We start from the raw sequence: 14,608 nt of genomic DNA, 5'->3' as shown, positions 1-14,608 counted from the left end.
TATTGGCTAAAACTTCACCACTTGGATACTTCCACTTGACAGTTGAGACGTGCCCTAAAAAAATGGTGGATCGGTCTTTCCGAAGCCCCCCTACCAAATAGAAAGGCCATGGCATCCTCAACCATGCTCATCTCATGGTCTACATGGAAATGAGATAAACACACTTGTTTTCCACAACAATGGAGTGCCACCGTCGATCTTACTAGAAAACATCAAGAAGGAGGCCTTGCTTTGGGTGGCCGCGGGAGCAAAGAAACTAAGGACCATCATGTCGGGAGAGTAATTCCTTTAATAGTAGAGATAAGGGGTGTTTAGTTGTAACATAACCAAACCAAACTATTCTTCTCCCTTGATTAATATACTAGGCAAGCCTTTTGTCCCCATTTAAAAAAAAAGGAATCGACAGAAAAGGAAACACTTTGGCTCACGAGCTAGGGGCTAGAGCTAGACAACAGGAAAGACCAGACTTGGATTGCGGAAGTGCCTCGCGAGCTTCGTCCTCTGCTACCGCACGGGACATGTGGTTAGCAACCCAAAAATTCATATAGCTTCGTCCTCTGCTAATGGTAGATTGTTTTGTGCAATTCCTATTTTACCTTTGTTATTAGGTATCTCAAAAAAAAAGGGTGTGCTTTCTAGCCAAAGACAAAAAGAATGCAGGTACCCTTTAATTGTCCAATTCCTCACCACCCTTTTTTTTTCCTAATATAAAATAAAAGGAGCCCCACCGGACCTATCTAGGAAAACCAGATACGGTGGGCCTGAAACCACCGCGATCCAAGTCTGTTCTCTGGCCGGCCCAGCCCAGCCCAACCGTCCTACCTCGCTCGGTCGCCTCTCTGGTAGAAGAGAAACCCTAATCTAAGCACCAGTCGGCGGCGGCGCCCAGTTAGAATGATCTCGACAGAAAAGAGGATAGTGGCGGCGGGGGAAAAGACGAGTGAGGAAGCTTTGAAGGCGGAGGCGGAGATGGAGGGGGCATCCGGGAAGCTCGCGGGGCTGCAGTCTATCGTTTTACCTCCCGGCCAAACGACTATGGAGTCCCGTGGCAGGAAGAATCATACGCGTGCAGATACGCTGGTAAATATACACAAGGCGCTTTTAGTATTGGAAGGCATGATGATGGATATAGCACCGGATGTGTCGAAGGACACGCCCGAGGATCACATGTCCAACTCCGGCAGCAGTTCCGGCAAGCAGACTGTCCGCTCAGAAGCCGTTCCGAGATTGGGGAAGCAAGTTTTTTCACCTGCAATGGATTCGTTGAACATGATCAGTGGCTGGTACCCCAATTTAGTTAAGAAAGGGATCATAAAGCCCAAGGCGCTGCCGGAGGGTCCTGATGCCTATATGGAGGGGTTGACGTTCCTGAATGATCTCAAACCCAGGCTTGAGGAGAAACTCAATCGCGCCAGCAAATTCGACAGATTGGAATCAGATGGTGCTGATGGTGGTGGTCATGAGAAAAAGGATGAGCTTGGCAGGGGAAAATCAGATGGTGATGCGAAGGTTGAAGCGGGCAAGCTTGTACTGGGAGTGGGACCTGCATTTCCCAGTGGCAAGTCCATGGTCGTATCAGACAAGCAGATGGTCGAACATGCACCTCCCACTCCTGCCATAGTGGTTTGTGGTGGCGAGTCCGTGGTCGAATCAGACAAGCCGATGGTCGAACCTGCACCTCCCAGTCCTGCCATAGTGGTTTGTGGTGGTGAGTCCGTGGTTGAATCAGGCAAGCCGATGCTTGGACGTGCAGGTCCCTGTCCTGACATATTCGATTGTGGTGGTGATGACAAAAAGGATGAGATGGACATCGCCAAATTGTTTGACGAATTCCAGTCGGAGACGGATGCAGAGTCAGAGTCAGTGATGGGTTCAGATACCAATGAGGGGATGTCCATTGTCAAATCAGACAAGTTGATATTAGATCCTGCAGATCTCATTCCCACCAGATTAGAACAGTACTCGGTCCAGGATCCTGATCATGATGAGATGGACAGGGGCAAACCAGGCACACTGTTATCCATGGAGGCCAAAGCCGCCGAGGCGGCGGCTCACGAAGCATATAGATTTGCTTCAGAGATTCGTTGCTGGGAATCTGCATGGAGCAAAACCTGCAATTTCTTCACAGACACCAGTAAGCAACTATCAAATAGCCCATGTTTAACTAGTGTTTCATGTCAGATAGCCTGTGTACAAATAAAAGGGTAGCTGTTATCTTTTTCATTGGAACTTCGTGTAGGGATTGATTTACTTAATTTGCTGATTATCTAGTGGCAGTTCGTGCATTTTAATTAGAACATTTCTGATGAGCGCTTCATTTCCTCGGGTCCTTCATGTAGCGGCGCTGAGTTCCATGCAGTTTACACATTACACACCCGGAAACATGTCATACCACCGTGTCGGCTCCACCCCGGAAACCTTGCAGATCTTTTCCGTCAAACTCGCAAAGATAGGTGGTGGTCTTGCGTGGCCATTGTCTGTGTATGGTGTGGTTGCCGCCCGTGACATCGTGGATCACAACCGCAACATTCTCTTCTCTTGTAGTAGGAGCCAGGCCCAAGAACTGAGACAGGATGTACGTATGCTTGATTTTCTTTTGGAGATCATGATTGCACGACTACCTGCGTCCTCTCTTGTTAATTAATGAGGTGATTGTTGATGCCTGCAGGATCCCTTTTTGCACTTGATTGGACCGTCTCGTGCAATTGTATTTACGGACATGGTTGACTTTGAAATCCAACTAAAAGTAAAAGGTACAACAAAGTCTGAAGATAAAGCATTGATCAGTTATGTGTGCAATTATAATGGAGGATGTAGTCCTGGTGTATCTACCTTATGCATTGAGAAATTCTTCTGCACACTGGAGTTATGCTTGCAGCGAATTAGACGAACGGTCCAGGCTACTATCTTGGGTGTTCAGGTAGTCAAATATGGCTCATGGCCTTTTGAATATGGCGGCCGAGTTACTTGCTCCCCACCATCAGAAGGGGAAATGGTGTGCACTGATAGTGGAGTCACTCCTATTATTAATTTAGCATCTAGCCAAATTGTCCTGCTTGAGTCAAAAGGTAAAGCACTGCCGAAAGGTTTTCATGGTTACATAGTTCTGTCGAGGCAAGTTGTTTCTGTAGAAGCTGAAGGAGTGTTGGACCTTGCCCTGGAAGCCTACTCCAGATCTGGTGATACCACTACTGCACAAGGTCATGTCCGTTTCTTGCCCAAATATTGCGGTATAAGCCAGGATAAATGTTTTCTTGATGATGTCGAGGTAGTGATTACTGTTGCTTGGTCCCTTGTTGCTACGATCAAGCGGGAGCTGGTGTTAGAACGAGGTTTGTCTGAATATTGACCCAAGAGATTTGGGCGAGGAACACCAACCAATCCCATGATCTGATTCGTATGGGGGTTATTGGAGTATGTTATGTAATCTGTCAACAATTTGTGCACCCACTGTAAATGTGATCTGATTTGTATGTGGGTTATTGGAGTATGTTATGTAATCTGTCAACAATTTGTGCACCCACTGTAAATGTCGTCCAACTATGTACAGTAACTTCTAAGTTATGCTCTGTCGTCTGATGTTGAACTCTATTCTAAAGTTGCTTCTTTATGTTTTTAGTGCATTGTGTGTAGTATAATAATATTTGTCAAATGTCTTTTGTGTGGTACAGAGATTATAAATCACATGCTTATGCTATAAATACCTGAATGCTAGGATTTTTTATTTAGCTCGTCAAACTGATTTGGTGCGAACTAGGAAACCTAAAAAGCTGTGATTCAATAGTGGTGAGCTCTGCCTTCATGGGAGCTTTTCTTTGCAAATCCTAAATGTACGCTTCCTTTTTTCTCTTCTTAAAAGATGCAAATCCTCTTACACTAATTTTGGAAAGCGTGGAGCGGTTATGCTACAATCCTGCTGGCTAACGCTTCCTTTTTGGCATCTTTTAACCGAATTTTCTCATAGCTTTGCGTGAACGTGGTCATATTCAGGTATAAGGGCATCTCTAACGGTAAATTTCCTCCCCAATTCGTTCCAAGGGCAGGGGAGGACCAATTCACGGACATGGATGCGGGAGGCTGCCATCTACCGCTGTCCGCGTACATTTCAACTCGCAATTGTAATGACTGGATGAAATTCATGCAAACCGGCTGATATCATCAAAGTTTAGATAGAAAATATCAATCTAGTACAACAATGTCTTAAATTTGACTAGATTAACCGGATGTCCAAAAAAGATTTCATTGACGGATTATATCGTCCCACACACTCCCCCTTCAGTTTCATCCAATAATGTATGTACGTAAATGGTCGTTCCTCTGTCCTGTGATAGACCAGGGCAGCACATGCAAGCTACATAATTTATAGACCAACATTGAGTGAATGAATGATTTAAACAAGTTGACCAAGAAGAAGCAAAACTTATGATCTCCTCCTCTGTCACGTGCAGTGTCCATCTTGCCTCCAGCTGACAACCTCACATTGTGTTTTTGAATGATGTACACGTGGTTGGGCGCAATGTGCTTTCGTGCGTGAAACTATTCATGCACTTGCTGCCAAAAGGTGCCCTTTGCTCCTGCCTACGAAATCCACGCCGGCCGGCGTCGTCTGCCATCACCACACCAGACCACACCTAGCTCGGAGAGGAGACGATATGGTGTCGGACGCCAGCAAGAAGAAGGCGGTGCAGAAGAAGGCCGCCGCAGCCGCCAAGAGGGGCGCCAAGGTCCCCGCCTCCTCCGCATCGTCTTCCGCCTCCAACAACAAGACGGGGGCCAAGGCCGCTGCCGACGCCCTCGCCGCCGTCCAGCTCTCGGACCGCACCTGCACCGCCGTCCTCACCTCCCACCAGCTCTCCCGGGACATCCACGTACGTCTCCTCTCCTCTCCTCTCCTCTCCTCTGTCAGAGCAGATCAGACCCCTCTTCCTCTTCCTCTCTTTCTATCTATTTTATTCTATATCTATGCAGAGGAGAGGAGGGGATTATATGTATGTATGTATATATGTATGTATGTATGGTTCGTCTTTCTTTCAAATAAATATATTGCCTGCGCTGCGCTGCGCTGCAGATGCACATCAGCACCTAATCTAATTTAATTTAATCTAATCTAATCCCCAACAAAAAAGTCTTCTACTCCGTCAGTTCTAAAATAGATGATCCAACTTCGTATTAACTTTGTACTAAAGTTAGTATAAAGTTGAGTTATCTATTTTGAAACGGAGGGAGTAATAAATAAGTAGTACAAAACAAGCACAACTTTTTTTGTCTTGCTGGATGGGTTGGATTCATTATTTAATAATAATAATAATTATTATGACTTGTGTGCACCTCGCCTGCCCACTCTCTTTTGATTATTATTAAAGAAATATAAGAGCGTTTAGATTACTAAAGTAGTAATTTAAATAAGGTCCCCGCCTCCTCCGCATCGTCTTCCGCCTCCAACAACAAGACGGGGGCCAAGGCCGCTGCCGACGCCCTCGCCGCCGTCCAGCTCTCGGACCGCACCTGCACCGCCGTCCTCACCTCCCACCAGCTCTCCCGGGACATCCACGTACGTCTCCTCTCCTCTCCTCTCCTCTCCTCTGTCAGAGCAGATCAGACCCCTCTTCCTCTTCCTCTCTTTCTATCTATTTTATTCTATATCTATGCAGAGGAGAGGAGGGGATTATATGTATGTATGTATATATGTATGTATGTATGGTTCGTCTTTCTTTCAAATAAATATATTGCCTGCGCTGCGCTGCGCTGCAGATGCACATCAGCACCTAATCTAATTTAATTTAATCTAATCTAATCCCCAACAAAAAAGTCTTCTACTCCGTCAGTTCTAAAATAGATGATCCAACTTCGTATTAACTTTGTACTAAAGTTAGTATAAAGTTGAGTTATCTATTTTGAAACGGAGGGAGTAATAAATAAGTAGTACAAAACAAGCACAACTTTTTTTGTCTTGCTGGATGGGTTGGATTCATTATTTAATAATAATAATAATTATTATGACTTGTGTGCACCTCGCCTGCCCACTCTCTTTTGATTATTATTAAAGAAATATAAGAGCGTTTAGATTACTAAAGTAGTAATTTAAATGCTCTTATATTTCTTTACAAAGGGAATATATCACAAGATTACAATATGGAAAATTTTCTATTGCCTAGATGCTTCTCTACTCTACTGCTATGCTAGATCAGATCACATCACATCACTGGAGGGGAGGCATACTAATATTCTACTACAGTACAAATTAAATTGTTTATCATACACTACTACATACTCACTCCTGGTCCATATGCAATTCCTATCATATAAACATCATGGATTAGATTAGATTAGATTAGATGGTGAAATAGTATGCATACACACACACCTTTCATGTTTGGTAGGTTTATAACATTGCGCACTACCTTCATTCTCTGCAACTGCAACGCTACCTTTCTTCCACTAAAGGAAGGTACATATTCCGCATATACATCACTATTTTAGTGATCTAAACGCTCTTATATTTGTTTACAGAGGGAGTACAAGATATGATGATGAATGGTCTAACTCTGTTTTCTGTCTGTCTTGATGAATGTCACTTGCAGATAGAGTCTCTCACTTTAACATTCCACGGCCACGATCTACTTGTAGACACAGACCTGGAGCTCAACTACGGCAGGTTAGTACGTACATTATATGCCATCATGATGACCATCCGCTCTTCCCAACCTCTTCTTGCCTTTGTGATCTTGGATGTTTAATGGGTTTGTTATTCCATCTCAGGCGCTATGGTTTGCTTGGTCTGAATGGCTGCGGCAAGTCCTGCCTTCTCAAAGCAATAGGGTGCAGGGAGCTTCCTATCCCTGACCACATGGATATATACCACCTCAGCCATGAGATCGAGGCTTCAGACATGTCTGCACTTGGAGCCGTCATTAGCTGTGATGAAGAAAGGGTCAAGCTCGAAAAGGAAGCTGAAGTTTTGGCTGCTCAAGTATGTTTCTCTTCTCATCAATCAATTTTTCTGCTATCATCATCATCTTGTTCTTCAAGCTTGTACCTTTCCTTTTGCAATGCCTGCTCCTGCTCTGTTGTTGTACTACTGATACCGACTCATCTCTCAAGATGTTCTGACGAATACCTACCTGTGCTGGCATATTTAGGATGATGGCGGTGGTGCAGCTTTGGAGCGCGTATATGAGCGGTTAGAAGCAATTGATGCATCCACCGCTGAAAAGCGTGCTGCTGAGATTTTGTTTGGCTTAGGCCGAAATGCTAGACAATATCCCTGTTTGAAGGGTGATCCATTATCAATGAAACTAGGAAAAATGAACAATGATGAGCTCATAGTTGTCAATGAGTCAATCGTTTTTATTGTTTTTAAAAAATGCCTTTCAATTTTGCCAAGTTAAAAGGTTCTGCCATGGCTTCCTTTGTTACGATGAACAATGATGTGCGCCTTGCTGTAGGAATGCCTGGCTGTTGGAACAGCCATACTGGAGAACCTGTTGGTCCGCTGACCACAAAATCACCATGAATATAGGTTGTTACAGGTTTTGATTATACATGTCTCGGCACATTTGGGTTTTAATTCCTGACTTTGTTGGACTTTACTCTGTTGGGTGGTGCTAGGATGAAACTTAAAAAGCTACACTTATAGTTCTCTAGTGGACCTATTTTGCCCAAGATTTACTTGTGCTGATTGTGAGATGGTGTTGGTAGATTGTTTTGATAGCTCCAGGCCTACATTTCTCATCTTCCATTGACACAATCAGTTTTATCATGTTTGTAAAAATAGCATGATTACTGCTTAGCTGTTTGAGTTGAGGTTGACTGAGATAATATAGTACCCAGTACAAAATTATTTCCGAAGCCAAATAAATAAATAAGCTTTTGTGGATTAATAGTAATAATATTGCTGGCGATTCTTGTGGCAACATTTGCAGATCTTGAGGCATGCGTGTGGCTGGAAGAAACGCTGAAGAAATTTGACCGTACACTTGTTGTGACTTCCTGAATGGAGTATGTACCAACATCATCCACATGCAGAACAGGAAGCTGAAGCTGTACACTGGGAATTTCGACCAGTATGTCCAGACCCGATCTGAGCTGGAGGAGAACCAGATGAAGCAGTAGAGGTGGGAGCAGGACCAGATCGCGTCGATGAAGGAGTACATCGCGCGCTTCGGGCACGGGTCCGCCAAGCTGGCACGGCAGGCGCAGAGCAAGGAGAAGACGCTGGCCAAGATGGAGCGCGGCGGGCTGACGGAGAAGGTGGCGAGGGACAGGATCCTGACGTTCCGCTTCGCGAATGTGGGCAAGCTCCCGCCGCCGGTGCTGCAGTTTGTGGAGGTGACGTTCGGGTACACGCCGGACAACCTGATCTACAAGAAGCTGGACTTTGGCGTGGACCTTGACTCGCGGGTGGCGCTGGTGGGTCCCAACGGGGCGGGTAAGAGCACGCTGCTGAAGCTGATGACGGGGGAGCTGGTGCCGCTGGACGGGATGGTGCGGCGGCACAACCACCTACGTATCGCGCAGTTCCACCAGCACCTGGCGGAGAAGCTGGACCTGGACCTGTCTGCGCTGCAGTACATGCTGAACGAGTACCCGGGCAACGAGGAGGAGCGGATGCGGGCGGCCATCGGGCGGTTCAGGCTGTCGGGCAAGGCGGCGGCACGGCACCAAACAGATGCGTGCAACTTCAACGGAAGGAAGGAAGGCTATTACTCCCTCCGTTCCTAAATATTTGTCTTTCTAGACATTTCAAATGACTACTACATACGGATATATGTAGACATATTTTAGAGTGTAGATTCACTCATTTTACTTCGTATGTAGTCACTTGTTGAAATGCCTAAAAAAACAAGTATTTAGGAGTAGTATTTATCAAGTTGAAGTTGTCACCTGAAACTGAAACTCTGTTTTTTACTACTTATTATTCTTGGCTGGCTGGCTGGCTTGTAGTATAATGAATGAATTGCGTATGGCATGTTACTTTTTCTTCTTATTATAATTATTATGTTGTGCTGCATTCTATTATTCTATATATAAATGGGCTGCTTAATTTGCATTCTATTGCTATTGCTACGTGTGACTACTTGTGTGTCGAGTCGCTTCATGGAAGCATCCACTAGGGAGGGAAGGTTGATCAAAGGGGCGGGTGACAAAATTTCGATATCGAGAGAAGTTTTTGAAGATGCGAGCTTTAATGTGACCACGTCGTGTATATTAGGGGATGGGTGGGTGATTGTTTCGGCAGAAGTTGGCTATCACAAAAATAGAAGGTCCTTGTGCGAAGCAGAATATATGGAGTAAGTATATTGCATGTCAATGTGTGTGTGTGACTAGAAAGAAAGGCTACACGATGATGTCGTGAATCGGGATCCGGAACAAGCGACACTCAACATTGACAAGAAACTCTAAAATCTCTCTGATCTGTGCCAGAAACAGAGACATATATACATACAGAAGAGTAACAAACCAAGGCTAGCAAACGTAGCCCTCATGTCAGCTACGTACACTAGTCCACAACCATTGCATTACACCAGGCAAGTGTTCAACCCGCATTGCATTACTTTCACAGAGAACCACATTGCATTGCATATTACTATACTACACAAGTGTTGAACCCACATTGCATTACACTAGACAATAGTAAATGATGAAACAGTTAAGCAATCATTCGAGTACATATTGGAACAGAAGGAAGCTGAGCACAAAAAACAAGCACAGACTCCATCGTACGTACGTCAAGTATAACCTGCTGCAGCATGCCAATAGAACAGACAGCTCCTCTACTTGGTGTGGATGATAGGATAGTCAATGCTAATGGCCCAGAGCGCATCCACCTTGTGCACTAGGTTGTCCACCACAGAGATTAGTCGTGCGAGTATGACAGGATCAGGGCTAGAATCATCACCAGGCGAAGGCAGATCGGGGTGGTCGACGAGCCCAAGAAGGCGGCTGTTGATGTCAAGGGCGGCCTCCCGGAACGCCCCGCTCCGACTCTGCCCGAGAACCTCGCCGGTGAAGCTGCTCTCCACTTGCTCCACCTTGGCAAGGAGAGGCCAGTTGATGACGCCCTGTCGCAGGCCATCGGCGATGGAACGCAGGGTCTCTGATAGGGTGATGACGGAGTTCCTGAGCTGAGGAGCACGCTCCACTCGATCCGAGTTGACGAAGACGTACTTGTGCTGGCTGGAGCAGTCTCGTAGGGCGGCCACCATGCCATCGGCATCACCCAGGTGCATCTGGGCCACACACAGCTCCGTAAGGGGTCCCCTTGGGCTCATGGCCAGTAGCAGCTGTAGATGATCCAAGCCCCGGACGTAGTCGTGCAGCTTCTCGTCTTCTTCCTCCTTCAACCGCTCCACCACCCGGATCTCGAACGACTCAAGTGCGGGCACGTCGGGGAAGTGGAGGGCCATGTCGAGCAGATCGTCGATCTCGTCCAGGCGGTCTCCCACTTGCTGCCGCAGCCGCGCGGCGTCGGCGTCGGCCAGAGGAGAGGACACCACCGTCGTGGGGCCGGCGTGGCGGCCGGCCGGCTCGGGGGGGAAGGCGTCGAGGGTGGCACCAATGCCGGCCAAGAACGTGTCGATGCCGATGCCGAGGGGCCCGGGCAGAAGATGGTGCTTCAAGGGCTGCATCAGCATGTCCCGGATCGCCAAGATGAGCTCCCAGACGACGGAGTCCCGTCGCAGCCCCTCGAGCAGGTACAGCAGCTCGTTGTAGACCCGGGCGAGACGAGACCGAAGAGCCCTCGCCTGGAGCAGCGCTGGCAAGTTGCCAATCCACATCGGCGCCGCCGTCTTGATTTGGCGGAGGCGGGTCACCACGCGGCGGGCGTCTCTGACGCGGACGCCTACCACGGCGAAGTGGGAGACCGAGGCGAAGCGATCCTCGTCCTCGAGCAGGTACACGGAGTTGATGTCGCTGATGCCGGAGATGCGAGCGACGCGGCGGCCGCCGACGGTCTCGACGGCGACCTGGCTCGCGTCCCGCTCCACGGGAAGATCCACCAGCTGCGTCGCCGTCTCCGCCTCCGCCTCCCCTGGCAGCTGGTCGTCGCCGACCCCGCCGACCCGGTGGCGCCGCATCCTGGCTGGCCGGCGGCGGCCAAGATTTGGCAAGATCTTTGCAGTTGCAGTTGCGGTTGCACGCACGCGAATTCCCAAGACGCGAGCGAGAGGTGGAATGGAAGCGATCAGCTGGTGGCCTTGCTTTCACGGCTGTCTACTGGTCGTATATTTATACTAGTACCATCCAAGTACCGATCCGGTATGTCGGTTAGGATTCCGTTGCTTTTTTCGGTTATGGATTCATCAATCCAAAGAAGCTCTAATTAAGTCGATCGCCATCGTTCCTAGTACGTATTATCATCCCGAAAGGCATCAACTCACTAATTAAGAACTGTGCGGTCCGGGCGTCTTTAGTCATCCAACGCGGTCTTTTATTGGTCCACCAATCGGTCCGGACACACATTTATCGTAAAGTTGAAATAATCTGAGGGCCTCCATCGTCCTCCCATCTTTGTATTCGTTTTCTTTCTTCCCTCTCCCGCCGCCCCACCCCCCCGACTCCCCCGCCACACCCTTGCCAGAACTCAACGAATCTGTCTCCAACGTTGCATCCCGGGCTCAACCCCACTTGTCCACCACCACCGTTCCACATCTCTCCTCCGTCCGCCGCACAGGTACCATCCGCCCCTACGACACTCATCATGCCCGACAATTGTTCGGTGAAATGCCCGTGATCATTTTTTGTCCCTTCTTTCAAGCAATGGATTCAGATTTGAAGTACATATACGAGCACTATGTTTAGTCAGAGGACTTAGTCGTCCGACGAGGAGGACTACACGGATGAGACAACGATGACGCAGGCGGTCATTGCAGACACGGAGCATGCAAAGAAACATGTTCTCAATTTCAAGGGATGGATCAAGGGTCATCGAGTGCTCAACCGCAACCAGGCGCACATACATTTGATGCTGATGGACGACTACTTTGCCCCAGATGCCCTATTCGCTGACACTTTTTGCCTGCGCTTTTGGATGCAAAATAATGTCTTCGATTGTCTCTCATACGTCTCCAACGTATCTATAATCTTTTATTGTTCCATGTGTTAGCGCATATTTCTTCCTAAGTGGTTTTGGTGATTGACAACAATATGTTCGCGGACTAATCGTGTGCGTTTAGCATTTCAGACTATCAAGTATATGGCACAAGACGATTCGTGCCCCTCGGAGTTTCCGAGTGAAGATGGTTTTCTTTCCTGTGCTTCTTTTTCGGTGGACTTGAGTCGTAGGGATAACTGTACTATCAAGAGGGGGTCCGCTTCGGAAAGGTTGGGTGGAACCATTACGTACACACTCATATTGCACACATCGCCTCTTTCCGCCTCTTTGGAGTTGTCCATCTATCGTGCTGGAGAAGTGGTGGAGAGCTGCAAGCGGTAGTACCGCGGGCAGCAGCGGTCACTACAAAAAAAATACACTTCCGTGATGATACGTGTTTGTCACAGTAGGTCACGCTTTCTGTCATGCATGTACATCCATGACGATTTTATGACAGAATCAAGATAGTCATCCCTGTGCTGTCGTAGAAGTGTTCCATGACATTACCAAAATTATCATCACGGAAGTGTCCACTTCCATGACGATAAATCGCACATCATAGAAGTGCTTTCGTCAAGGGTGACCAACACGTGACATCCACCGTAACGGGTCGCCTTAAGCTATCGGTGAAGGAAATATGCCCTAGAGGCAATAATAAAGTTATTATTTATTTCCTTATATCATGATAAATGTTTATTATTCATGCTAGAATTGTATTAACCGGAAACGTAATACTTGTGTGAATACATAGACAAATAAAGTGTCACTAGTATGCCTCTACTTGACTAGCTCGTTAATCGAAGATGGTTATGTTTCTTAACCATAGACATGAGTTGTCATTTGATTAACGGGATCACATCATTAGGAGAATGATGTGATTGACATGACCCATTCCATTAGCTTAGCACCCGATCGTTTAGTATGTTGCTATTGCTTTCTTCATGACTTATACATGTTCCAATGACTATGAGATTATGCAACTCCCGTTTACCGAAGGAACACTTTGTGTGCTACCAAACGTGACAACGTAACTGGGTGATTATAAAGGTGCTCTACAGGTGTCTCCAAAGGTACATGTTGGGTTGGCGTATTTCGAGATTAGGATTTGTCGCTCCGATTGTCGGAGAGGTATCTCTGGGCCCTCTCGGTAATACACATCACTTAAGCCTTGCAAGCAATGCAGCTAATAAGTTAGTTGCAAGATGATGTATTACGGAACGAGTAAAGAGTCTTGCCGGTAACGAGATTGAACTAGGTATTGAGATACCGACGATCGAATCTCGGGCAAGTAACATACCGATGACAAAGGGAACAACGTATGTTGTTATGCGATCTGACCGATAAAGATCTTCGTAGAATATGTAGGAACCAATATGAACATCCAGGTTCCGCTATTGGTTATTGACCGGAGACGTGTCTCGGTCATGTCTACATTGTTCTCGAACCCGTAGGGTCCGCACGCTGAAAGCACAAGTGCTCCCTAGGTGGTTTTGATAATTGATGACAACATATCTCTTGTTGGACTAACACTTCTATCTAGCATGTTTCAGATAAGTTCAACAATGGAGTGGCATGGACTAAAGGTTGTGGGAACTCCTTCAAGATGCTAAGGACAAGGGATTGGCTAAAGCTTCAAGCTCAAGACTCTTCACTTTTATATTTTAGTGATCCAAGATCACATTGAGTCCATAGGAAAAGCCAATACTATTAAGGAGGGATGAGGTGTTGCTTAATGAGCCTCTTGCTTCATGTGCTTAATGATATGCTCCAAAACCCTCAACTACTTTCCCATATCCACATATGACCTAAACCCTAAGCCAAACTCGGTCCTACCGATTTTTCCTATCTGGCGCCACCGAGTTTCACTTGTCATTAGCCACTGCCAAACCCTAGCAATTCGGTTCTACCGATAGGGATCTCGGTCTCACCGAGATGGGATTGCAAACTCTCTGTTATCTATTGCAATATTCTCGGTCCCACCGAGATATGCAATCGGTCCCACCGAGATTGCAATGTAAACTCAGTGTTTCCCCTTTGTAACTTTTCGGTCTCACCGAGTTCCACTCGGTCCCACCGAAAGAGCAAATCGGTCCCACTGAGTTTGCCTGACCAACTCTCTGGTTAGCTAATTACCAAACTCGGTCCCACCGAGTTTGTGTAATCGGTCTCACCGAGATTACGTTATGCCCAAACCCTAACCGAATCGGTCCTACCGAGTTGCATGTCAGTCCCACCGAAATTCCTAACGGTCACTAGGTTTACATTTTCGGTCCGACCGAGTTTTATGATTCGGTCCCACCGAGATTGGAAAACTGTGTAACGGTTGGATTTTGTGTGGAGGCTATATATACCCCTCCACCTCTTTCTCATTCCATGAGAGAGCCATCAGAACACACACATCATTCCAACTCATTTGTTCTGAGAAAGAACCACCTACTCATGTGTTGAGATCAAGACATTCCATTCCTACCATATGAATCTTGATCTCTAGCCTTCCCAAGTTGCTTTCCACTC

At 46.9% G+C, this 14,608-nt stretch overlaps 1 protein-coding gene and 1 pseudogene across 1 annotated transcript; both read left to right on the top strand.

Moving 5' to 3' along the window:
• Positions 1-804: 804 nt before the first annotated feature.
• Positions 805-3,591, top strand: LOC125515090. Its single transcript, XM_048680508.1, has 3 exons — positions 805-2,134; positions 2,340-2,575; positions 2,669-3,591. Exons 1-3 carry the CDS (start codon positions 895-897, stop codon positions 3,347-3,349), a joined length of 2,157 nt encoding a protein of 718 aa, XP_048536465.1. The 5' UTR covers positions 805-894; the 3' UTR covers positions 3,350-3,591.
• Positions 3,592-4,537: 946 nt separating this feature from the next.
• LOC125515089 lies at positions 4,538-9,010 on the top strand (annotated as a pseudogene).
• Positions 9,011-14,608: the final 5,598 nt, after the last annotated feature.

Source organism: Triticum urartu, chromosome 6 (genome assembly GCF_003073215.2).
Source record: "Triticum urartu cultivar G1812 chromosome 6, Tu2.1, whole genome shotgun sequence".
NCBI classification, from domain to species: domain Eukaryota; kingdom Viridiplantae; phylum Streptophyta; class Magnoliopsida; order Poales; family Poaceae; genus Triticum; species Triticum urartu.
Note: the sequence above shows the minus strand (reverse complement) of the source record. Positions and strands in the feature narration are given on the sequence as shown.

Coding starts and splice junctions, on each gene's coding strand:
- LOC125515090 (XM_048680508.1), top strand. CDS start 895: ATGATCTCGACAGAAAAGAGGATAGTGGCGGCGGGGGAAAAGACGAGT. Junction 2,135..2,339: donor CAATTTCTTCACAGACACCA/GTAAGCAACTAT, acceptor TCCTTCATGTAG/CGGCGCTGAGTTCCATGCAG. Junction 2,576..2,668: donor CCCAAGAACTGAGACAGGAT/GTACGTATGCTT, acceptor TGATGCCTGCAG/GATCCCTTTTTGCACTTGAT.